This window comes from Xenopus laevis, chromosome 9_10L (genome assembly GCF_017654675.1).
Source record: "Xenopus laevis strain J_2021 chromosome 9_10L, Xenopus_laevis_v10.1, whole genome shotgun sequence".
Lineage (NCBI taxonomy): Eukaryota > Metazoa > Chordata > Amphibia > Anura > Pipidae > Xenopus > Xenopus laevis.
The window spans coordinates 125,341,033-125,367,625 of record NC_054387.1 but is presented as its reverse complement, the minus strand read 5'-3'; the positions used below and the strand labels follow the sequence as shown (position 1 = coordinate 125,367,625).

Genomic DNA, 26,593 nt, shown 5'->3' with positions numbered 1-26,593 from the left:
TTGACCTATTTTAAGCAAATAGAATGTGGGATTGGTCTATACAGGGTGATATCTATCATCTCCATAGGAAAGTTGTCCATCCAGGATACATTGGCAGCATTTCTTTGCTGTGCGGGAGGAGATATCAGGGAAGCCATCTTGAAATGAGAAAATCCCTGCACAGGACTTTATCATATACATTCTATCAGTATCACAGTACACATGAAAAAAATCTCTGGCTTGTGGCAAACCAGACAGGTTCTCCGATGACATTTTTTTCTAGCTTCAAGAAGAGCTTGTAACCAGCGACGTCAGGTGGAGCTCGGCCCTAAAAATGCGGATTTAAGTGCTTGCATGCCTACCTATCATAGTTTCCATGAAAACTAATGGCAGTGACGTGTGCCATGTTCGTTTGTAGCCATGTTTGCTAGTAATCCAAAAATCTATTCCAAAAATTGGGACCTTCCTCTAGTCATTATAAATTGCAGTAAAGAATGATGGAGAATGATGGCAAATGAAAAGATCTGGCCAGGGGCCATTTCTGGCATGATGTGACATGAGCACCTTGCAGGATCATCAGATGAATGGCCGACAAACAGACTCATGGTTACTTGGCTCTTCTGCCTCAGGCACTATAATGGCACTGACTGAATTCTCTTGAATCAGACCATGTAGCCACTCAATACTATTCTTTAGGATGTTTATATTTAAACTAGCTTACATCAATACTTTGGTAGGGTTTCTTCTACATACGACCCTGGTCTAGACTAAAGGTGGCCACAGACGCACAGATATGTACATACGATATTCGGTGCGTGTATGGTGGGAAAAGAGCCGACCGATATCGGCAGAAGACTTGCATATTGGTCGGCTCGTCGTTCAGGCTGGATGGAAAACTTTGCTCGAGTGCCTTTGAAGGTAACTAAACACGGCCATTGTTAGTGCTGAATCGTCAGATCCAGGTAGAATTCTATTGTTTCTACCTTTATATGCTTGATGCTTCAACTCTACACGTGTGTATTGAAACGAACGATCTTTCCTGGAAAGATCGCAATTGTTAAATCTATGGCCACCTTAAGCTGTTTTTGTTCCTCGTGAAAATGGACAGCCAGGCCTTTTCATATCTAAAAAGATGACAAGGGGCAAGGTAGTCAAGCAGGTGCAACAGACAAGCAGTGTATTAATGAGCTTGCTTCTGTAATCATATAGAGCCTAGGCTACTCTAAGGGGGTTATTTATCAAAGGTCGATTTTAGAGTTTTTATTTAGACCTCTTCTGAACTCACAACTCGAATGGTTTCTAATTTAATATAAAACTCGAATGGGAAAAACTAAGTTTGGGGTGAACAAGTCGAAAACTCGAATTTTCAGTAAAACATCTGCAAATCGCTCAAATTGTCCGAGTTTTCGGACAAAACCCTCCAAAAAAACCCACGAACATCGTGAAGGCTATTAACATCTTCAAATTGTTCAAAGGACCTCTGCCATTGACTTCTACATGACCTTGACAGGTTTTAGGGTCGGTATAATAAATCCGAAAAATTTTAAAAAAAATTTAACCCGAAAAATCGATTTTTAATCTATTTTTTGCCTCTAAAACAAACTCAAATTTTTGTGGAAAACACAACTTGAACCTTAATAAATCTGCCCCTTAATGTCCATACGCTAGAGTTCTGAGGCAGACCGCAACACCTTGAGTAGGTGCTTGAAGGAAGCAGGGGTGGACTCTAGTGGGACCTAGAGGCCACAAGATAGCACTTTCGCCATTTGCTGTGTATTAAAGAGAACATAAACGCAAAGTAAGCACATGCTACATTTCCCCTTTGTGGCTATCCAGCTATTACAGACTAAACCCCCCTCCCCATATGTAATTCAGAGGACAGATTCCTGTAGCACATGGCTGTCAGCCTGTGTGGCATATGGGAGTAAGTATAAAGAACTGGATAGCATCTCTTCATGGTGGCATTGGTCACAGTTGTACTTTGGCACCGCAAGAAGCAGATTACTGAGCTACATTTAGGAGAAATCCCTTTAATCTTCTTAAATGCACAGAGATGATGACAATCCAAGGCATCCGATAAGGAGCCCTCGGAAAAAAAAGATTTAAAGGCTGAAGTGTGAGAAAGGAGGTTGAAAGATAAGAGGAATGTTGCTGGCACACACCATTGATTCTCCAGTAGATAAGTAGAAGAGGGTGCCTCCAACCACTAGATCAGTCTGGATGTTGCAGAATTGCAATTCCTACCATCCAACTAGGCATTGTTAGTTTATTGGTAAGCTGCAGGTTCCAGACCTTAATATAATCACTGTTCTAGAGAGACATTTGCAGGTAACATGAACGCATAAAGAGAGAGAGATAGGCTGTTGAGATGAGAGAGAATTTTACAGGGCTTACATTTAAGTATTTTTCTGATATAAATAAAACATTTTAAATAGTCGTTTCTGTTTTGTGGGCGGGGAGGGCAGGAATGTTCCCAGGAGTTGGAATTTCCTTGTCCTGTTGGACGGGAAGTGAATCATTGCCTTTTATACTTGTCATGGATGACCCCTATCCCCTTATTTCTGTGGAGCGACGCTCATAACTGTCCATTTTGAAAATAAAGTGGATGAATTCCACACAAGGTCACATCCTGATGAAACTGAACCCTTACCTCAACCTCGCAGCAATTCCAGGGTTACGTCAATAGCTAGAACTTGTTTGTGGGCACTAAATCAGTTATTAATGCCACATCTTGCAAGTGACACCATTCAAACACAAATGCAAGGGAGCAACATTTCACAACTGGTGAGTATTTACCAAAGTGAATGCTAATTTGCATCTGTATTGGTGCATTAAATGCGAGTTGTGGTGCTCACTGGTGCTGGATATGTTTCCATATGTATGAAATAGTCAGTAATAACCAAATTAACTCGTCATATTTGATGTAATGTCTGACTTCTCTGATCATCTCAGTTTTTACCTTTACGGAATTCCAGTGTAACCTGTGATCTTCTCCCAGCATTCTGTGTATTAGCTCCCTGTAATACATGAGTGGCACCTTTGCGGTGGTGAAAGGAAACACTTGAGCACTGAAAGTGTTGCTGAGAATGTGTGACTCACGACTCTGTAACTGAAAGGTTACAGTGTGAATGACCCCGATGCGGCTGTTTCACAGCCCCGAGCATTGTCAGTCAGCCACTGGGTGAATGCGGCACCTTTGTGTCTGCCATGAAATTCATTGTAATGTCAGCTGTCTCGCCCTAGAATTACAGATCCCTGAATAGTCACCAGTGAGAATCTTGCTTAAAAGTAGAGCTTAAAAGCGACTTGTTTTTTGTACAAAGTTGTGTAACTTGTTGCCTTTGCATTTGCTTTTGCTCTTTACCGCTGGGTCTGCCATATGGAGAATGTTAAGCTTTCCGTGCTTGAGCCAATGGAAATTGAGATGGGACCAGGTCAGCAGCCTGACCAATATCTCTTCTGCAAGGTTGGAAATTTCCATCAAACAGGGGTGACATTGGCATGTTGATGTGGTTCTCTCCCAACAAGTCTACAGTAGGCCTGCATTGTGATAAAAGCATAATCCCAGGAACCAAATTATTGAATCAGCCTGATTTGGCCCTGGTTGGGTGGACCAAGTCACCAAACAAGCAGATCGTATTGTTTATATCTATTTTTATCCATAAATCTCTATCACCATTTTGACCAAAGAACAAGATGGTCAACTTCAGCTCCAGATCACTGATGGAGCTGAAGCTGACAGTTTTGATTTATGGTCATGAAGATTTTGAATGGTTGCCCTACCTTCAGCTTTTGTTGGCAATTCCTGGCAGCCAAAGGATGAAAAGGGGTGAAAGCCTTTCAGGAGAACTGGAGTCAGCAGTAAGGATTTAGGGTGTTTCCCCTATGGCTGAGATATATCAGCAGTGAAAATGCCCCATTAGCACTAGATTTCTTTTGTCAGGCATGGATTTGTGTAACCAAATTGTGAAATGTTGTTAGGAACTCTGACTGATATAAACCTGCCCAAACTTGCTCACACCAATTGGGAAGTGGCAAAAGAAGATTCAGCTTAAGTCTTGGAAGTCAAGCATCTTGAACACCTGCAGGTAGAGACCTCTATGGAGAAGCTGCAGACAATCAGATATTGGTTTTGGAACAGGACGTGCTTGAACTGGATTATGGTACATATTGTTGGCCCCAGGATGGTTTAGGTTTGGCAAGACCTTCCATGAATCATCACACGTGTCAGACTTGCCACTGGAAATGTTCATGAGATAATTTTAGATGTGCATGAAGTTCCACCACACACCCTTGTACAACAATCTGTTCTGCCAGCACCTAATACACTGTAACCATGTATAACACTTCCTAACCTAGGAGGTCTCCTGACGGCAGGTGCCGTGGCAGTCTCTTGGAAAGCCGCATTCAGCCCCTGACATCCAGCTTAACAAACCTGATCTCAGCTCAACATAAAGCAGTTCTGATGATGACACAGTTGGGCCTGAGACATATGCTAACTTGGCCAGCCTTTCCTTTTAACCGAGACCTTTCATCAGTTGTTCTTCTCTAGATTGGACCTTGTTAAAGGGTAGAATTTCCATAACCACCCATGAATGTATACAGGTCATTATCTCGTTAGCAAAGTATCTGATGAGAGATACCATATTATGCAGCAAATTGTAAAGTTTATGTGTGTTATTATTTAAATGAATATAATTACATTCTATATGCGCACACTATTCCATGCTAATTAAGCTCAAATTAATATCTCAACACTTCCCTGATTCCAAGCAGGGTGTGGCCACAATCCTTTGCTGTGCAGCAGGATCTGTACGTCTTGGAGTACTAAATAAAAGATCGTTCTATGGGGGGAAGCCATGGAAAATGGTGATTCATTATAATAATGGAATAAAATGGTTTATCAAGGTGCTTAAAGTTATGAGTTAAGGGGGCCCAGCCTGATGAGATTTGGGGTGAGTGCTTATTTGTGCCCTGGGTACCCCTGGAACTATAGCAGGGTGACTGTTACCCCCAATGTTTCTATATATCTGTAACCTTGTTATGAGCTAAGGGGACCCAGCCTGAAGGCCAGTTAGGGGGAGATTTGGGGTGAGTGCTTATTTGTGCCCTGGGTACCCCTGGAACTATAGCAGGGTGACTGTTACCCCAATGTTTCTATATATCTGTAACCTTGTTATGAGCTAAGGGGGCCCAGTGTGAAGGCCAGTTAGGGGGACATTTGGGGTGAGTGCTTATTTGTGCCAAGGGTACCCCTGGAACTACAGCAGGGTGACTGTTACCCCAATGTTTCTATATATCTGTAACCTTGGTATGAGCTAAGGGGGCCCAGCCTGAAGGTCAGTTAGGGGGAGATTTGGGGTGAGTGCTTATTTGTGTCCTAGGTACCCCTGGAACTATAGCAGGGTGACTGTTACCCCAATGTTTCTATATATCTGTAACCTTGTTATGAGCTAAGGGGGCCCAGCCTGATGAGATTTGGTGTGAGTGCTTATTTGTGCCCTGGGTACCCCTGGAACTATAGCAGGATGACTGTTACCCCAATGCTTCTATATACCTTGTTATGAGCTAAGGGGGCCCAGTTTGAAGGCCAGTTAGGGGGAGATTTGGGGTGAGTGCTTATTTGTACCCTGGGTACCCCTGGAACTATAACAGGGTGAGTTAGATGAGACCCCATTCTTGTAGGAATGCCACAGTTTGTACATTAAAATGAAACTACAGGTGGCATAAGAGCACAAAGCTAATGTCCTGCCAGTGACCCTGAGAAGATGCTGGTGCCTGGGGGCAAGGTTGCAGAAAGAGGTGCAGGTCGGCAGTTATTACAGACCAGAGAGCAGTCATGCACAGCTGGATTAAAGGCCGGTTGAAACAGAGATCTTAAGGCTTGCTATAATTAGTGGTGAAAATGTGAAAAGGGGCTTTTTCCTTCCTTTCCACATTTTGCTTTGAACCTGCCAGTGAATGCAAATACTCACTCCTCCCCTTTTACAGTCCTTGTAGGAAATGTCATTGCCCATTGTTTTGCTATGTGGAGTGAGCTGCTCTGCATTACTAATGCCATACAACTAGGAGGCAGGGATCCATCTCAATTCAAGTTGTGTTGTGATCTCCATTCCTTGGGAAAATTGGAGACCGGTTTCCAGGTAATGCTCCAAAAGGAACCCAGCAGAACCTGCCTCTTATGGTATTTAATGGAGTTTATTGCCCTAGACATTGGCCAGTGCTACTTTCATTAGTAGCAAAGTTTGCACATAAGGCTAAGCTGCTGGGTAACTCATGCCGTACCTGAAAGTGAGTGGGGGCCCAGATGAATGGCCACATAATATGATATCTGATTGGTCAACCCAGTGTCGTACCACCAGGACTGCCACCTCAGGGCCCCCCCCACCTTAATCAATAACAACCACCCACATGCACTGCATACATTTTACTTCCTCTCTTTGGTGAAAGAGTTTGGGGATGGAGTTCCCAAAATTCAGCATTTGGGGCCCAAAAGCCCAGTTCAACCCTGGGTCAGTTGCTGTGCATGGCTACATTAAAGGGATACTGTCAATGGAAAAAATATTTTTTTAAAAACGCACCAATTAATACTGCTGCTCCAGCAGAATTCTGCACTGAAATCCATTTCTCAAAAGAGCAAACAGATTTTTTTTTTATATTTAGTTTTGATATCTGACATAGGGCTAGACATATTGTCAGTTTCCCAGCTGCCCCCAGTCAGACCATTAAAGCTGGGAACACCAGCAGACTTCCTGTATTTTTCGAGAGTCACCAAAATGTATTCCCCAGCAGAGAAAGAGCTGAATCCAGAACCTTCCTTGATCTCCTTGTTGATAGGCTGATATCTCTGCACCAGGGAAGTTGGTCCCTACGTCTGGGTCCTGAATAAACTTATGTAACTGTTTGTGACTTTAGCCACATGTAAGCGGAAGGAATCTGTGGGATACTGGTATGACCACTGGATCATAGAAATACACTAGCAGGTTGTTATACCAGTGGTAATATACATATTCTGTTCTTTATAGCCAGGTTCGGACTGGAGCACCAGGGGCCCACCAGGTTCCTCACTTCCAGGGCCCCCCGCACGCATGCGTGAAACCGGCACCTACTGTGCCGCACACTATTTTCTTGGGGCTCAGCAGATTAGGGGAGAGGGACCAGCGGGGACCCATGAGGGATGGGGCCTCCTGGTGTCCCGCTGGCCCAGTCCAACCCTGTTTATAGCACCGCCCTTGCTTATTCTCCCCAATCAGAATCTCAGGACATCTCTAAGGGGAATGGCACAGGGGGCAGTTCCAGGTGTTTGTAGCTCACAGGGCATTCAGCAAAACACTATTAACTGCCCCTCCATTGATTTGAATTGTAATTTCACAGACCCTGCTGGTGCAATTGTGGAACAGGCAATAATTGTGTGATACATGCCAGATCTTTGCCAGCACTCAGGAGAGACAGACCTACTGTATATGGGTGCACAGGAAAGGCACCTCTGTATGGGTGGGAACACAGGAGAGACAGACCAATATGGTTGCACATAATAGACAGACCTATATGGGTGCACAGGAGAGACAGACCTATTTGGGTGCACATAATAGACAGACCTATATGGGTGCACATGAGAGACAGACCTATATGGGTGCACAGGAGAGTCACCTCTGTATGGGTGGGAACACAGGAGAGACAGATGTATATGGGTGCACGGGAGAGATAGCTCTGCATGGGTGGAAACACTGGAGAGATAGACCTATATGGGGCAGCTTTATGCAGGTAATGGTAAATCAATTAGAAAACCAGAGACAGCTCCTCAGAGCCCCTGAGAGGAGGAGGAGGAGGGCAGCTCCCTGCAGGTAGAGAGGACAGGTAGTAACATGAGATGCCTTTAGGTTGTTCGTCTCCTCCCAGAAATGATAAACCTACAAGACACAAACAGAGATGAGACTTCAGCGAGTTCAGTCTGTCTGGCAGGACACTGTCTGTCTCGTGCTCTGAGCTCAGGGTCCCGTCACTCTCCACCTATCCCAGCCGCTCTCTGGAGGACAAACCAATTGCAAGCTCTTCATTCATGCGCGGATCTTATTCTTTCCTGGAGAGAATGTTTTCCTGACAATGTTGCTGGAGATGCTGTGGCTGTTCCTGCTGGATCTTGTCCTGTGCGTGAGGTCAGAGGTCACAGGTAAGAAGGGTACAAGGGCATTCGTTTGGGGGGTTGAGGACGCTGGGAATTAGGGTCCTGTTTAGTTTTAATTACAAACACATTATTGGACACAACCCTGATTCGTTGCAAAACAGGGAAATATTGCACATACAAAACTGAGAAGCACAAAAGTGGTCAATTAGTTGCTCTGAACTACAACTCCCAACACCCTTACCATAGGCTTGAGCAGAAATCCAGAAGAGCAGCCATCATGTAAAGCTTTTTACAGCGGCACGTTCAGCTAAGAGAGGGTTAAACTTGCCCAGCAGTTTCAGTGTAACCCCCCCCATACTCAATAACATACACATACATACATGCCCACTCACTCCTGCCCCAGGGTCTCCTCTTTTCTCTCATTGGCTGCTGCATGTTGGGGCGGGTGGACCTCATTCCCAGGGATCTCCTTTGAAGTGGGCTCCTTGCTGGGATGTTGTGGGTCTCTGCAGGTTTCATTCCAGGGGGAGCAGCTGTCTGTCCCTTTGAAGTCTTTACTCTTTAGCTTTGAAGTGAATGAGGGGAAGGAGCTGGGGGCACCTTTGCACAGAAGGAGCTGCTCTGGGTGCAGGGAGTAAAGGGTGACTACAGGAGGGAGCGCAAGCTGGGGAAGCAAGGAGGTCTGCGGATTCATCTCTTCTCAGGGTTCAAGCGGCTGTAACAGTAAGGACACACGATCAGATTTGGGGAGATTAGTCACCCAGCGACAAATCTCCTCTTCTTCAGGGCAACTAATATCCCTGAACTGGCTTCCCTCTGGATAGAATGTAAATAACTGGCGGGATGGCACTCGGAGCGCTTCGTTTTCTGAAGTCGCCCAAAGTTTCCTCAGGAAGCAACTTCGAACGAATCGCTCCGAGTGCCATCCCACCAGTGATTTACATTCTATCCGGAGGGAAGGCAGTTCAGGGAGATTAGTTGCCCCGAAGAAGAGGAGATTTCTCGGCGGGCGACTAATCTCCCAGAATCTGACTGTGTGTCTCTCCCCTAACACTTTATATCTGGGATCTCCAGTGGGCAACCTGAAACTCTGGGAATTTGAGCTCCATAACAGCTGGAGGGCTGCAGGATGGATTATAAACACACAAGGTATTCTAGAGTCTCCCGGAGCAGTATTTCTGTGCGCGGAAGCAAAGAAACTTCATTGTTCCTCCTGCCTTGTCTTTTTAACTAAAACTCCCAGCATCCTCTGAAAACCAGTCAGTTCTGTTGTATTCAGAGGGATGCACAAAATCCTCAGCAGTTTTTTGCTCATGTATGCTCTACTATGGAGCAAGGGATGATTACGGGCAATTTGGCATCCTTCAGTTTTGCAGGTGGGTGAAAAACAGCGGGGGTTAAAACAAGTGCTAATTTGCACCCGTATTGGTAGATTTATCAAAAGTTGCAGTGCTTCTATGTAAAGGCCGGGCATTGTGGGCAACAAATATTTAGGGTTATGCACATTGCAGTTCTTACATACAAGAGCCTTTATGTTTTGTATTCTGAGTGTATCAAAATTTACCCAAATCTCACCCCAACGGGCCTTCAAACTGTGCCCCTTAGTTCACAACAAGGTTACAGATATATAGAAACATTGGGGTAACAGTAACCCTGCTATAGTTCCAGGGGTACCCAGGGTACAAATAAGCACTCACCCCAAATCTCCCCCTAACTGACCTTCAGGCTGGGCCCCCTTAGCTCATAACAAGGTTACAGATATATAGAAACATTGGGGTAACAGTAACCCTGCTATAGTTCCAGGGGTACCCAGGACACAAATAAGCACTCACCCCAAATCTCCCCCTAACTGGCCTTCAGGCTGGGTCGGAACTCGGATGAAGCAGCGCACACTCTCCTCACAGTTTGGCAGTTTGAGCCCGGTGCACAGTGTAGAGGGCACGGCAACCCCCAGGAATACGTACAAAACAAACAGAATCACTGGCACACGTGGCAATTCAAGTGCCGGGTTACCCCGTGCTTTTTATTGTGCGGACGTGCAACGTTTCGGGGTAACAACCCCTTTATCAAGCATACTAAAAAAGACCAAAATGCAAGTATATATCATGTGATCAATTAACATGTTTAGCATAATTAATAAAGTGACCAGCCCCTGTAAGGGTTCATACAAAATAGTAAAACATTCTTAAAATCCTTGTGAAAGTGTCCAAGCAGATGACATTGTAGTGAAGAGTAAAAGGTTTCGTATATGCAACAAATGTATCAAAGTGTCCATTTGTGGAAAAAATGTGTCGCTTGTTCAACAGTTACAACATTGTTGCATCTATAAAAAAATAAAAGATGTACTGATAACAAGCTCCTTGTGCTAAAATTTCTTATGACAATGTGTTATAAATCAATACAAATTTACAAAATATACATAATTAAAACCAGGTTAAAAAACATTAAGCTACACTCTAACCCTGCTAATAAGGGAAATTTAATTACCTGTCCCTGGGGTATACAAGATTGTTCTTATCTGAAAAAAATTTTTTTGAAAAAGAGCATTAATCATTCTGATCCAATTTTCAACATGAATTAACTTCTCATAGGGCAGCTGAAAAGAATACCGTAATGAATTATAAATAACAGGATAAATTATATTCTTCATTGAGACCCCTGGGGCTTCTGGATTGGAGGAGCCATATCCAAAAGCATTCTCTTTGGAGCAATCTACATTTCTTTTCTTGCCCTTGCTGAACGATGACCTTCTCTAAAATTTGCCATCTCAACTGCGCTATCTGATGGCCCTGCTCGAAAAAATGCTTTGCTAATAGTGTTTCCTTTTTCATTATTTTGGTTGTATCTTGTTCCTTATTTTTACTTCCCTGAGGAATGGGTACCAATGGTTTGTAATTTCTGGATCGTGCTCTTATGCTCATTGAGCCTAACTTTTATGGATCTTGATGTCTGCCCAATGTATGCCAATCCACATGGGCATTTCAAGCAATAAACAACTTCACTGCTATCACAAGTGAAGCAGCCTTTTTATTATATGTTTTGATCCTTTCTGTGGATGTGTGACATAGTTACCCTGTATAATACTATTACAATTCCCGCAATTTCTACAGGGGAATGTCCCATGAAGCTGTGTTTTATCTGGAAAATTACCTCTTAGATTTCCTTTCTTATCTGGTTTTATGTAGTCTCCAATACTTCTCCCGCGTCTGTAGGAGAACAAGGGAGGCTGTCGGAATAAATGACCATGTTTGGGGTCTGAACTTAGTATCCCCCAATATTTTAGAATAATCCTTCGGTGTGCTTTTGAGAAAGGAAATCTAAGAGGTAATTTTCCAGATAAAACACAGCTTCATGGGACATTCCCCTGTAGAAATTGCGGGAATTGTAATAGTATTATACAGGGTAACTATGTCACACATCCACAGAAAGGATCAAAACATATAATAAAAGGCTGCTTCACTTGTGATAGCAGTGAAGTTGTTTATTGCTTGAAATGCCCATGTGGATTGACATACATTGGGCAGACATCAAGATCCATAAAAGTTAGGCTCAATGAGCATAAGAGCACGATCAGAAATTACAAACCATTGGTACCCATTCCTCAGGGAAGTAAAAATAAGGAACAAGATACAACCAAAATAATGAAAAAGGAAACACTATTAGCAAAGCATTTTTCGAGCAGGGCCATCAGATAGCGCAGTTGAGATGGCAAATTTTAGAGAAGGTCATCGTTCAGCAAGGGCAAGAAAAGAAATGTAGATTGCTCCAAAGAGAATGCTTTTGGATATGGCTCCTCCAATCCAGAAGCCCCAGGGGTCTCAATGAAGAATATAATTTATCCTGTTATTTATAATTCATTACGGTATTCTTTTCAGCTGCCCTATGAGAAGTTAATTCATGTTGAAAATTGGATCAGAATGATTAATGCTCTTTTTTCAAAAAATTTTTTTCAGATAAGAACAATCTTGTATACCCCAGGGACAGGTAATTAAATTTCCCTTATTAGCAGGGTTAGAGTGTAGCTTAATGTTTTTTAACCTGGTTTTAATTATGTATATTTTGTAAATTTGTATTGGTTTATAACACATTGTCATAAGAAATTTTAGCACAAGGAGCTTGTTATCAGTACATCTTTTATTTTTTTATAGATGCAACAATGTTGTAACTGTTGAACAAGCGACACATTTTTTCCACAAATGGACACTTTGATACATTTGTTGCATATACGAAACCTTTTACTCTTCACTACAATGTCATCTGCTTGGACACTTTCACAAGGATTTTAAGAATGTTTTACTATTTTGTATGAACCCTTACAGGGGCTGGTCACTTTATTAATTATGCTAAACATGTTAATTGATCACATGATATATACTTGCATTTTGGTCTTTTTTAGTATGCTTGATAAAGGGGTTGTTACCCCGAAACGTTGCACGTCCGCACAATAAAAAGCACGGGGTAACCCGGCACTTGAATTGCCACTTCAGGCTGGGTCCCCTTAGCTCATAACAAGGTTACAGATATAAAGAAACATTGGGGTAACAGTCACCCTGCTATAGTTCCAGGGGTACCCAGGGTACAAATAAGCACTCACCCCAAATCTCCCCCTAACTGACCTTCAGACTGGGCCCTTCGGCTCATAACAAGGTTACAGATATATAGAAACATTGGGGTGTCACCCTGCTATAGTTCCAGGGGTACCCAGAGCACAAATAAGCACTCACCACAAATCTCCCCCTAACTGACCTTCAGACTAGGCCCCTTCGGCTCATAACAAGGTTACAGATATATAGAAACATTGGGGTAACAGTCACCCTGCTATAGTTCCAGGGGTACCCAGGGTACAAATAAACACTCACCCCAAATCTCACCCTAACTGGCCTTCAGACTGGGCCCCCTTAGCTCATAACAAGGTTACAGATATATAGAAACATTTGGGTAACAGTCACCTTGCTATAGTTTCAGGGGTATCCTGGCAAACATATTACCATCTATAGAGAAAATTAGCCGAACAACACAAGCTGGTGTTGTTCTGATGAAGGGGCACGCCCCCGAAACGTTACATCACTTGACTAAATAAACTTGCAGGGGAGATCCCCGCTACACCAGCTTGTGTTGTTCGGCTAATTTTCTCTATAGATACGATTGGGAGAGGTGCCAACCCCTCCAGCCAACACCAGGCATCAGGAGAGACTCTGGGGAAATTAGGTAATATATTCGCTAAACATATTACCATACCAGGCTTTGGACTGGGCCATCCTATCCATTGCTTTGGAACTCCTCTAGCTGGCAGTTTGTGAGCCTGTGCTTTAATGGAACACCATGTTCATTGCAATGACTACCCACAAGGCAGTAGATCTTCCCAAACTTCCCCCCCCCCAGTGTATTTACAGTATGGTGGACCTCTCCCAAAACCAAGGCCGAGGAAGAAAACACATGGGAGAGGTAATGCCAATAAACACAAGCAATGCAGACACAAGCCAAATTACACACAACACTTCAGTACCATTCATATCCTTATATATAATGCTTAGCTGTGTTCTAGGTGGTGGAAAGTTAGAATGGTATGTATATCATCAATATATTGCACAGGGATCCCACACGGAGCCTCCTGAAAGGTACAAGTTGTTTACCCATAGACTTCCTTGTCTGCTGCTAAATACAGATGGTTCTCTCCCACGATGCAGGTGTTGCCCTTAAGGTGCATCTTATACTGACACTGTCAGAGAAACTATGCCATACGTTATTGCTGATTGGCAGCGGTTTCTGACCTGTCATTGAGTTAATGCACTAATCTGCCCTTTTGTTGTCTGAGGCAGGGCAAGGAAATTCCACAACTCAATGACATGACACTATGAAGAGCAATGTCCCCGGGGTGTTAACCCATCTGGTTTTCTTACTCAGTTCTGTTAGCAGACGTTACTGGGACCTACAGCAACCAGGGATCATCATTAGGACTCCCAGTAGCTCATCTGCACTCCTTAGAAGCCTCTTGGTTGCTGTTAGTCTTGTTTCAAGAAGGCTCATATAATTGTCTCGTTATATAATGAGCTCTCAGAGAAGTGGAGCTCCAGAAGCTCATAGAGGGATGACCCACCTAGACATTCAGTAGCTTGGTAGCTTGCTGGGTCCACATCTACAATCATTAATTGAGTTAGTACCCCAAAAGTCTCAAAAAGTGAACCAAACACTAAGCACATGGGTGTACGATGGGGAAGGGATAGTTCTATGGTCAAACACCACCACCATCTGGCTATTGTTCATATATTGTTAGGTGAAATCTACTGCTTTTCCCCAAAACTCTTAGAGCTGTCCGAATGCTTCACGGTGAATGGGAGAGACTATCGAGGGACAGTGAACCACGCGGGACCCGAGGGAACATCCTGTCTGTACTGGAACCAGACCACACAGCACTTGTACAACGTTCAGTCTGATCCTGATGGAGAGCTGGGGCTGGGGAACCACAACTATTGCCGGTAAAGTGCGGAAGAACTCTCAAAGTCTTCATTCCATGCTACATGTATTCGGTCTACAACTTTGCCTCTGCTCAGACCCTGGCCATAATGGAGGGGAGTAATATATCTGTGTGAGACCAAACAGAAGGGAAAGGAGGTGACCCTAGAAAACCCCTTGGCTTCAACCTGAGTGCACAAAAAAACAGGGGAGACTTGTACTTAAAGGCAACTATCAGGAACATGAAAATTTAATATAAGTTTTCTCATACTGAAATATGAAACTTTCTAAATATAACGAATTACAAATTCTGCATCTGTTTCTCTTCACTTTATGTAGGAGTTGCGTAACATAGTAAGTTAGGTTGAAAAAAAGACAAGTTCATTAAGTTCAACCCTTTAAGTCTATATATAATCTGCCAGTTGATCCAGAGGAAGGCAAAAAAAAAAAACATTTGAAGTCTCTCCAAGAGGGGGAGAAAATTCCTTCCTGACTCCAAGATGGCAATGGGACCAGTCCCTGGATCAACTTGTACTATGAGCTATCTCCCATATCCCTGTATTCCTTCACTTGCTAAACACCATCCAACCCCTTCTTATACCTATCTAATGTATCAGCCTGTACCACTGATTCAGGGAGACAATTCCACATCTTCACAGCTCTCACTGTTACAAACCCCTTCAGATGGAACATCCTTTCTTCTAAACCTATCGGAATGGGTGACCTTGTGTCAGCTGGAAAGACCTACTGATAAATAAAGCATTAGAGAGATTATTATTATACGATCCCCTTATATATTTATACATAGTTATCATATCACCCCTAAGAGCACCCTAGCGCCCTCTAATGGCACAGGCACAACTGCCTTCTCCTGCATATGTGCCTGCTCCTGAATTTGTGCCTGCACCATTGATAAAAGAGCCTAGTAGTGTTCATCGAAAGGGCCTGCTTTTTTTCAGTATGGGCTCAATGAATAACTAAACATGTGATTATTGTTTTAATTATTTGTTGCCCTAAAAAACTTCCTATCTAATTTCCTGATATTACAGAGTCCCTGTATGAGGAGAAGTAGGCAGTAAACTCATGTGCCAGTCCACATTGACATTAGCCCCACTAGAAGAAATGCCCTGAGTAAGGGAATCTGCTCACTCGGAAGTTCCTCCCTGGGTTCTGGTTCCCTGTTCTTTTCGTTTTCAACATTTTAATTGGGTTTTCCCAAAGCATAAAATATTTACATTGTAGCAGATCATATTGAGCACGAAAAGAATAAATAAAGGTTCCATGTTCTCGAGTTATTGTGGGCAGCTATAAGCAAAGTGACATAGAAAGGAAAGGGGAGGTTTTCTGGCTTAAATATGAGAGGCAGAGGAGTGAACCAATGAAGCTGAGACAAAGGTCACTTACAGAGGAAGTAGAATGATACATTTAAACAAGGAACAAGATGGGTTTTGAGGTCTCTTGAGAGAAACCATTTTTCTTTTAGAAGGAAATTTACTTTCTACTCTTATAACTTCCTGGTTTAAGTTGTCCCTGACTATTAGGGAATTACTCAGACATATAATACTATATTTGGGCATATTTGCTTGTTTCATCCCAGCCAATAATTGGATCACGTTGCCATTCAGAATGAGAAATACATATTCGTCACATGATACAGATTTTTCTGAGGAGAATTTTCCAGCTGCCACATACAGTAAGGTTACCATCTTGCCTGCAGCAAAAGCCGGACAAAGGGGGTGGGGCTGATGATATTGGGGACAGGCTGGTGATGTTGACGGTAGACTTGTAACATCATGGTGGCGGACCAGTCCCCTTTGTTTTACTGAAACATAAAGTGCAAGCTATCTATACACATCTTTTTTTTTACCCTCAGTATTTTTAATCTATCTATATTTTATCTATTCCTGCCTAGAAATCCTGATGCGGATGTCCAGCCTTGGTGCTACGTGTCAGAGAATGAAGATGGCATTTACTGGAAGTACTGTGATATCCCATCATGCCACAGTAAGTGCTGACCCAAACGCATGCCCCAATAAGTGCAATCAAAACTCTTGCCCCTTGATCTCCCATCATGCCACAGCAAGTGCTAACCCACACGCATGCCCCAGTAAGTGCCAATCAAAACTCTTGCCCCTTGATATCCCATCATGCCACAGTAAACACTAACCCAAACGCATGCCCCAGTAAGTGCCAATCAAAACTCTTGCCCCTTGATATCCCATCATGCCACAGTAAGTGCTAACCCAAACTGTAGCCCCTGTTAAATGGGAAAGTCAACATGACAAACTGAATTTAAAGTATTAAAAGATACAGTTATACAGTACCGAAAAGTGAATGTCTATTAACAGCAGCATTTGCCTCCTTCCTACAGTGCCCGGTTACCTTGGCTGCTTCCTAGATTTTGGCACTCCTCCTGCACTCAGTGGGGCAAGTGGAACATCCTCCAAACTTACTGTCCAGGCCTGCATCAGATACTGCCGCACTAAGGGCTACCAGGTACATCAGAAACTTCCAAATATTAAAGTAATATTCCATGACCTACTAACGCTCCTGTACTGTAGACTCAGTTCACCATGCAAGTGAATTAGCTGCATACACTCCTTTCCCATGTGATTTATTTGTGTTATTTATCCAGCTTTCCATCTTTTTGACCACTGATCCACTTGTCTACGTTTTGTTTGTTGTATCAGCTCACCTTGTTGGACATATAAAGGCTCAGGTGCTGGGGCTCAGACAGAGACAATTTCTTTTTATTTTTACCAGGGGACCTGCCCTATGGGCCCTCTGTCATGTAGGTTGATTAGGCAATGTCTGAGCCCTGGTTCTCATCATAGGAAGGCTCTGGCCATGTTGTTATCTGAGGACCCATGAATTGTGGTGGCAGCCCTACCTATCCTCAATTAAACTTGCACTTTTCCGTTGCCAACACTTTTATTTTTGACTTGTGCCTTTGCCACCCTTTCTGTTCTATTACTTGACTTTCCGTCAAACTGATTATCTTGTCAGTATGCAGGTGTGGAGGCGGGATATGCCTGTTTCTGTGGTGATCCATCAGACGTAGGCACCTTGCAGCCAGCCAGCAGCTCCCAGTGTGACCAGTACTGCTTTGGAAAACCCAATGAGATCTGTGGAGGTGATGGGAAGCTGAGTGTGTACAGCGGTAAGCATAATGACCAGAATCATTGTGTATGTATGTGGTGGGATGGGCAAACCAGAATGTAAACTGTTACTCCTTTCTCTACAGCATGGGTTGGAGCTTGCCACGAGAACCTAACTTCTTTCTCTGGTGTCCTGTACTCTCCGGACTTCCCAGAGGAATACGGTCCCGGCATCTCCTGTATGTGGGATGTACTCTCTCCAGGCAGTGCTGCTGTTGAGCTACAGTTCCACATCTTCCAAATTCCAGACCCCAAGGACGTTTTAGAGGTCAGAGATGGGGCAAGTGGCACTTTGCTCCTGAAGATTCAAGGTGGACAGAAACCTCCTAACAGTGTCACACTTCCAACTGGTCACCTCTGGTTTCACTTCCAGTCTGACCAAGAGATTGGTGGTCCTGGCTATGCTATAACTTACAGAGGTAAATACCTCTCTGCATTTTTTAGTTAAAGGAGACATATAGGATAAGTGTAAACCCCCTAATATTGTAGAAAATAATGAATAATATATGGTGCTGGTTTTACTTTGGGCTAAAAATTAATACTGTCAAAGAAGATAGCGCTCCAGACCAGCTCCCCAGCAGTGCTACAATGATTCAGAATAGATATAGGTGGCACTCTGTATAAAATAAGGAAACTTTTATTGCAACAAATAGTTCATCCACATCACCTGACGCATTTCGGGAAGAGTTCCTTTAATCATAGGCCTGTCTTCAAAAATGGCTCCTTTACTGAAGCTCCCAATAGATCTGCTACAGTCCCTGTCCGTGTTTCAAATTAGGGATGGGCGTGTCCTAACGGTCCATTGGCAGAAGCACAATAGGAGCGGGATAGCCAATAACGGCCCTACACAAGCAAAAACAGGCTTCAGTTCCCTATCAGGTCAGCATATCTGCTGTTTGGTTCCTATCCTACAGTGCAGTGTGCTAAGTAGGGATGCACCGAATCCAGGATTCGGTTCGGGATTCGGCCAGGATTCGGCCTTTTTCAGTAGGATTCGGATTCGGATTCGGCCAAATCCTTCTGCCCAGCCGAACCGAATCCGAATCATAATTTGCATATGCAAATTAGGGATGGGGAGGGGAATTGCGTGACTTTTTGTCACAAAACAAGGAAGTAAAAAAATGTTTCCCCATTAAACCCCTAATTTGCATATGCAAATTAGGATTCGGATTCAGTTCGGTATTCGGCCAAATCTTTCGCCAAGGATTCGGGGGTTCGGCCGAATCCAAAATAGTGTATTAAATTATATTGCATCTCAAATACGTGAGTTTTCTTGTGATAACATTTTTCTCTCTGAACGGAATCTGGCTTAATATGCCTTCTTTAATGTGGGCTTAATTGTAAGATATTTATCAAAACTACAGATCAGATGTAACAGAGATTATAAATCAGGGGAAGGAAAATGCTTATGTTCCTTGTGCGGGGAAAGGTTATGGCTGGTGTTGACAGACTTGTATGGGCATGTATGGGGAAGACAAGGCACAGAAGAGAAAAATCGAGATTGTGCTGGATTTAAGGTACATGTTCTTTGTCACAGGACTGCCAAACACGATGACCAACTCCACCCCAACTCAAGAAACGTCTAAAGAACTCTATTTGGTGTCCACCAACAGTACATCAGAACATTATAGTACAGAGCACACATCTTCCAGTAAAGGTGAGTCCCATATTATATTTGAGACAAAGGGAAGAATAGATTAGGCAACTGCAGATAGGAAGCATGTGAGACAGCAGTAAAAAGGCAAAACAAGGGCATACGATCTTCTCATTCACCTCTGTTGAGTAAGTTAACATCTAGACACTTCCCACTGATGTCACGCCCCATTTTCTGTTTGTGCTTTTGGTGATGGTCTTCGTATGAATTAATCAATGATCCCAATAAGACACAATTATTCCATGATGTATAAAAGGTCATTATGTTTTCTGATAAGCAGTCCAGTGGGAATAGAATAGGCCTATATATGACATATAATGGCCCTTTATGCAAACACGTTGATTGAAGTGCACCCAACTCCAAACAATTTTGGTTGAACATAGGCGAAAGAAGAAAGAGTAAAAGATAAATGTGACATAATGATAGGAGGACATAATCATGAAGAAGTTTAGGGAAAAAAATAAGCGAAAAATAATGGGGTTATGATGCTCTCTACTCCCCATCTCCAGCCAAACGTTTATCTAGACTTTACAGAGAGATCCTAGGAAGAATCAAACCTTTGATTTAGCTTACCACCTATGGGAGCAGGCCATCCCGGGACTTGACCATGAACAATGCAAGAAAGCCACAGACAGTGCCTATACCTTTCTAATCTCGATAAAAGATAGGCTCATACATACATATGTAACTCCCCTCAAATTGAAGAAATTCAGTAGGAGACAGGACGACCTTTGCCCACGGTGCAACTCTGCTGGGGCCAACTTTATGCATATGGCCTGGTCCTGTCCCCCCATTCTAGACTTTTGGTCCAAAATAATGGAGACCCTAGCAAACAAACTGGACATGCCACAGATAGTTGACCCAACAGTCTGCTTGCTTGGAATAATAGATGAGGTACTGCCCACTAATGCAGCCAGAGTACGGCTAAGCACGCTCGTGTTTTATGCCAAGAAAGCAATGGTCATGCACTGGATTAGATGAATCCTCCTCTCCCTAGCTTTCTGGAGACAGCTGGTAGACAAAGCCCTTCCCCTCATAAAATGAACCTATGAAACAAGGGGGTATATGATAAATTTGAAAAGATTTGGGGGGACTTGTGTGACCAGGATCCTTTGAACATCTAAACTATCCTCCTAAATTCAGATGTAGCCTGCCTTATACCACCAGCTACACCCAAATACCAACAATTGTAACTCTAACTGATTGCATTCTCCTGTCTGTATATGTTTGCACTTGACCCGACACGAATCCAATGTCATTCTACCAGATATTGTATTGCACTTGTCTGTTTATGTTGTTAATAAAAATTTGGGTTAAAGAGAAGGTGAAGATAGAAACAATATAATGTTCAGGAAAGAATTTGGATGATGAAGAAGAACACAAGGAAGAGTGGTGTGGGAGGAGAGTGGTGTGGGAGGAAAGAGGGAAGTGGAGGTAAGGAAAATAGGGCTGAAAGAAGTCAAGTATTGATAAATGGTACAGCTTCTGGTTATTGTTGCAGTCCCCTCAAGACTTCACTCACACGACAAACACAGAAAATGACACCACATAGACTTAAACAAATTGGTGCAACTGCATCAGATAAAGTGCACATTTTAGGAAATTGGACACAATTGCGGTTGACATAGTGCGATTCTGCCAACGAATCGCCCTGGTGACGCTGACATTCTGGGGAAACACTACATTGTGGGGGGAAAGTCCCACCAATAGGACAATTACGTCCATGGATGAACAGATTCTCCACCTGGTCATCGGAGGAACAATAAAAATGGAACCAGGTGCAACAAAATAATGTCCTATGCTTTTATATGTTACAAGTGGGAATGAAGACAGTAACCATGTCTTTCTCTTGACAGCCTTGCTCTTCCTGGCAGCTGCTCTGCTGGCTCTACTAGCTCTCTGCGTTGGAATTATAATATGGAGGTAAGAACATCATAAAAGGGCAGGTTAAACTGATTGTGATACTGAATGGAAGATGATGAATACATTTCTTCCCTGTTTATGAAGGCTAAAGGAGAATTGATCTGTCTGAACTGAAAATCTAATCTGGCGATGGCCCTTGTTGACGGGTGCATGATGCATCAGCAGATAAGGAAGCGAGAGGAGCAACAGCTCTTTATCACTTCCTGAGCTATCTGACTGGTCCGCTATCAGCCTGAAGCAATAGAACAATAGGATGTAACCCACTGATGTGTACGGCCACATCACATAATATCCGTTTGGCCTCACTTGGTTTGAAACCTTTTGAAGTCAGCAGTATATGGCCACCTAAAATTCCGTTTTTATTTTAGAATACCTTTTTTTTTTATTGTAGTAAAGAACTGAAGGGGGTACAGAGTAATTTTTTAAATCCTTTGACTACTAGAAGGTGGCCGAAGGGGGATTCATAATATAATACACAAGAGCCATAAATACACTGGAAAGATATGTCCTTTTTAAAGGTGTTTAATGACGTAATGTGTTCTAATTAGTACTTAGTGATGTCACTTGCGTCACGTGACTCACAAACTTGCCTATTAGAAGTCACTGAGGGGTTCTGTCAACATATAAAGGTACAAGGCTGCAGGCTGAGTTATACAGGGAACTCTGAGTATCACTCGTGTATTATAAGGGATAATGTACCCCCTACTGTAAATGATAAGGATATTGAAAGTCACTAAGGGGTTTTGTGACCAAATATGCATAAGGCTGAAGGTGCATTTATTTTACATGCACTACAATGCACTATTCCTGGTATTCACAAGTTATTCTTCATTCTTTTGCATGCTTCTCCTTTGTGTCTGCTCATCTTCTGTACATGCTATGTTATTGCCTCTCATGGTGTCCTTCTATCACTTACTGTTATTTACTGTGGCCCTTAGGTACCCATCTTGGAGCTTCAGTAACCCTTGCACTATGGTTCAGCCTACAACCTGCTCCATGCTGTACAGACACAAGAAAGACAGAATGGGTGACCTCACCTGCGTTAATCAGTCGTCAATGAAATCACTGATATAAAGGTGGATTTAGGATGAACTCAACAAGCCCCAGGATGGCTCTGAGCCATAAACTCAAGCACTACGCCGTGCCATTACATGGTATCATTCTCTGCTCCTTTCCCACAAGAAGGCTGACGTGAAGATGAGATGGGTAAATCCACTGCAAAATACAGAACCTGCATGAACCAAAGACACTGCAGGTTAAGGCCACTGCAAAGCAAGGAAAGAAATGCTCAGCAAACATGGATTATTATAATGATGGGACCAGGCAGAGCACAAAGCATCAGGGGACAGGGACATAGTATGGACTCAATATCTGCAATGCAGAGGCAAAATATAGATCAATGCACTTCAGGTCTGTACAAGGAGTAACATTCTCTAGAGTACAGCATTGACTAAATGCTCTTACAACAATACACTTCAAGTATATAGGTGGCACACACCAACAGTTGACTGAAAAAAAAAATGGAGGCTGTGACCAGGGTAAAACTCTGCGGCCTACAAACTATTTATTTTATTGCAAATACCTATGTGATAAACAAGTGAGGGCAACAGTGTGGTGGTATCTTATAGAAAAAGCTCCTCGCCAATCGCTTATGATGAACATTTCAGAAATGAGAGGGTTCGGTACGGGACCTCGGAACAGAATGCCGAGGAGAAATTGACAAAAAGATAGAAACTTTGTCAGAACCAGGACTAAAAGAGGCCCCAATGGCTATTGAGATGCCACCAGAAAGCAAACATGGCGCAATAATAAAATACATGAAACAGACGTCAGGCGTTTCTTTACTTTGGTTGAACAGTGAGATTGTATGGTTAACGCAGGTAACAATGTGGTGACAGAGGAGAGATTACAGCCCACCAAATTGATGTTTTCCAACCAGAAGCCTTTCTGCATTTATTTTACATCTCTTCATCTGTAAGTTCCCCTGCCATTCAGGGGTACTTTTTTCCAGTGGCAACAGAAAGCCAATGCTGGTCAGTATTAAAGGAGAAGAAAAGTCTTCGTGCACCCCAAGTGATTGTATTTACTTACCTGAAACCCCCGGGCCGTTGCTCCTATCAGCAGAAAACTGCATTGCCCGGGGGTTATACCAGTGAGCACCACAGAGTGATCCTCTTCCAGCTTCTTCTTCCTATTAGCGGCTGTGCATGCGCAATAGAATGGAAAGCTGAACTTTAACCAAAAAGTCGGCTATTTTGTTCAACTGCGCATGTTTTTCCCCTGGGAAATTTGAAGAAAGAAGAAGGAAGAAGATCGCTCCGTGGTGCTCACTGATATAACCCTGGGTCACTGCAGTTTTCTGCTGATAGGAGCACCGGCCTGGGGTTTCAGGTAAGTCAATACAATCACTTGGGGCAGTGGCGTAACTAGATGTTGCTGGGCCCCACAGCAAATTAATTTTAGGGCCCCCAACATATCCAGTGTTTTTCCTGTTTTACCAATATATGTTCAAATTGCTCATCAATGAGAGCCTCATGGGGCCCCCTGTACCTCCTGGGCCCCCCTGCAGCCGCAGGGTCTGCTTCCTCTGTAGTTACGCCCCTGACTTGGGGGTGCCTAACATGACCTGAAGACTTGTGAATCTTGAAATCTACAGAGAGGCCCAGTGCACTCCAATCCCCATCCTCCTGCCTGGACTCCACCAACTCCCCATCCAGACTCCGCCCACTATGAGCCCCATGCCAATGCTCTCTGCTTCCCCACCGCAGATAATACAGAGGTTCTTGTTGGTAATAGAGGTAGCAGGGTCTGCTTCCTCTATAGTTACACCACTGATGTTGGTGTGGTCCTAAGTGGGGCACTTCAAGAGCGGAAAAGGCACTGGTGGGGAGTTTAGTTATTACTAAATTCTCCTAATTGTGACTGAGCCTAGGGAACTTAAAGCAGTGGATGGGTTGTCTCTGACTCCAACAAGACTGGAAACGTCTGCCTCATTGTGTGGAGAAATAAAAATAATGGAAAGTTCTGAATGCAAACTCTTTATTTACTATTGGTCCCAATCTTTAAAGGAACAGTAACACCAAAAAATTAAAGTGTTTTAAAGTAATTTGAATATAAAATGTACTGTTGCCCTGCACTGGTAAAAGTTTTGTGTTTGCTTCAGAAACGCTACTATCTTTTATATAAATAAGCTGCTGTGTAGCCATGGGGGCAGCCATTCAAGCTGGAGAAAAGGCACAGGCTACATAGCAGATACCAGAAAAGCTTTGTGATAGAATGAATTGGGATTCTGCCAGCGTCGGACTGGGCCTCATGGGCCCCCGCCGGCCCAGACCCTAAACGGCTGAGCCCCAAAATAAAAATGTCCGGCGAGGCCCATATGCTCAACGTCCGCTGGCGTTTGTGCATGTGTGGTGTACTCAGTTTAAAAACGAAATAATATTTTGAACACTAGATAAAAAGAAACATAAAAATTTAAATTGCAAAAGTACTCAGAAGAGCATTTTGAGGGTTTATATTTTCTTTAATGTGGCAGAGCACAATAGTTCTTTTTTCAATAATGAAGCCACATGACTTGATGCACAAAAAAAGTAGGTGGTGTGGGGATGCTTTAGACTAGAGGACAAATAATGAGAACCCCCCTGCTGCCAATTTGTTGTTATAACAGAGACCTGAGAAATCTCCGGAGTGTTATATTAGCCCAAATGCCACTGGGACAACAGATACTGTAATAGAAATTGTGTGTGCTTCAACCACCATATATAATCTTGTGATTTGTAAGCAAAGCAGTCCGGAAACCCTTGCCAGGAGTTAAAGAGCCCCTGTTGGGCAAAAATATTATCCCCAACCAAAGGTGTGGCTAATAAAGTCTGCACTCCAGTCAGGGGTAACAGTAGAGTAGTTTTTTTTTTTTTTTTTTTTTTAAAAAAGTGGCCCCTGCCAGTGGGAGGGAGCTCGAAGTGTGAACAACCATGTCGTACATAGTGCATGCGCATAATGCACTTCTGACATCACATGAATGCGTATAATGAGCAAGTCACGGCATTCTGTCATTATGTACATACCTGTGCCCCAACATGGCCACTTGTACTGGGAGCTCCCTCCCGATGTGGGTGGCCTAGCACTGGGGGGGGGCAATTTAAAAAAAACAATGTTGCCCTTAACAGGAATGCGGGATCTATTAGCCCACACCTTTGGTTAGGGATATTTTGCCCAACAGGTGCCCTTTAAGTAGACATACTAATAAAAATATCGCTGCAGCTCCTCTTTGTTGCAAAAAGTGAAAATTTTAATTTACCTGACTTGCCTAACCTAATAAATTAAAAAACAGAATTCACAACAAAGAGGTGCCGAAGTGGTATTTTTTCTACTGGGACAATAGGTAGCTCTGGAGTATAGGATACTGGGTACCAAAGAAAATCAAAAATAAGCAAAACATTGACAGTTCTGTTTTTTCATAAAGTACCTTCACAAGAGCACACATAATGCTACATTACCCTTCTGTAGACTAAAGCAGCTGCCCCTTCGTAGAAGGCACACAGAATCTGGGGGTCACATGCTACATGGTACAGGCATTTTCAGCTGGTGTTCCATCCCATGACCAATGGGATCACAATGCCACCAGTTTCCACTTCCAGGTGAGTTGGGTGGTGAGCCTGCACTTCAGGATGGAACTGCTTACTGGCAGGCTGTTCTTTCGCCTACTCATGTAACTGAATGTTTTGCAGTGGGACCTGGATTTTACTATTGAGTGTTGTTCTTATATCTACCAGGCAGCTGTTATCTTGTGTTAGGGAGCTGCTATCTGGTTACCTTTCCACTGTTCTGTTGTTAGGCTGCTGGGGGTGATATCACTCCAAATTGCAGTACAGCAGTAAAGAGTGAATTTTATCAGAGCACAAGTCACATGACTGGGGCAGCTGGGAAACTGACAATATGTCTAGCCCAATGTCAGATTTCAACATTAAATATAAAAAAATTTTTTGCTCAGTGCAGATTTCTGCTGGAGCAGCACTATTAACTGATGTGTTTTAAAAAAAAAAAAATAATTCCCATGACAGTATCCCTTTAAAGGAATTGTTCAGTGTAAAAATAAAAACTGGGTAAATAGATAGGCTGTGCAAAATAAAAAATGTTTCTAATATAGTTAGTTAACCAAAAATGTAATGTATAAAGGCTGGAGTAATTTGATGTATAACAAGTCAGTCAGGACTCTACTTCCTGCTTTTCAGCTCTCTTGGTTTACACTGACTGGTAACCGTGGTTACCAGGCAGTAACCAATCAGAGATTTGAGGGGAGGC

At 43.1% G+C, this 26,593-nt stretch overlaps 1 protein-coding gene across 2 annotated transcripts; it reads left to right on the top strand.

Annotated features, from left to right (window-relative positions):
* The first annotated feature begins 7,429 nt into the window (after positions 1 to 7,429).
* kremen2.L (kringle containing transmembrane protein 2 L homeolog) lies at positions 7,430 to 23,351 on the top strand. Of its 2 annotated transcripts, XM_018236725.2 has the most exons (9): positions 7,430 to 8,149; positions 14,412 to 14,580; positions 16,470 to 16,561; positions 16,929 to 17,053; positions 17,564 to 17,717; positions 17,802 to 18,134; positions 19,253 to 19,372; positions 21,226 to 21,292; positions 22,231 to 23,351. In XM_018236725.2, the coding sequence occupies exons 1-9, from the start codon at positions 8,083 to 8,085 to the stop codon at positions 22,364 to 22,366; spliced, it is 1,263 nt and encodes a 420-aa protein (XP_018092214.1). In that variant the 5' UTR covers positions 7,430 to 8,082; the 3' UTR covers positions 22,367 to 23,351. The 2 variants fall into 2 exon arrangements, with proteins under 2 accessions (XP_018092214.1, XP_018092216.1); XM_018236727.2 differs by lacking the exons at positions 7,430 to 8,149; positions 14,412 to 14,580; positions 16,470 to 16,561 and adding an exon at positions 16,582 to 16,788.
* Positions 23,352 to 26,593: the final 3,242 nt, after the last annotated feature.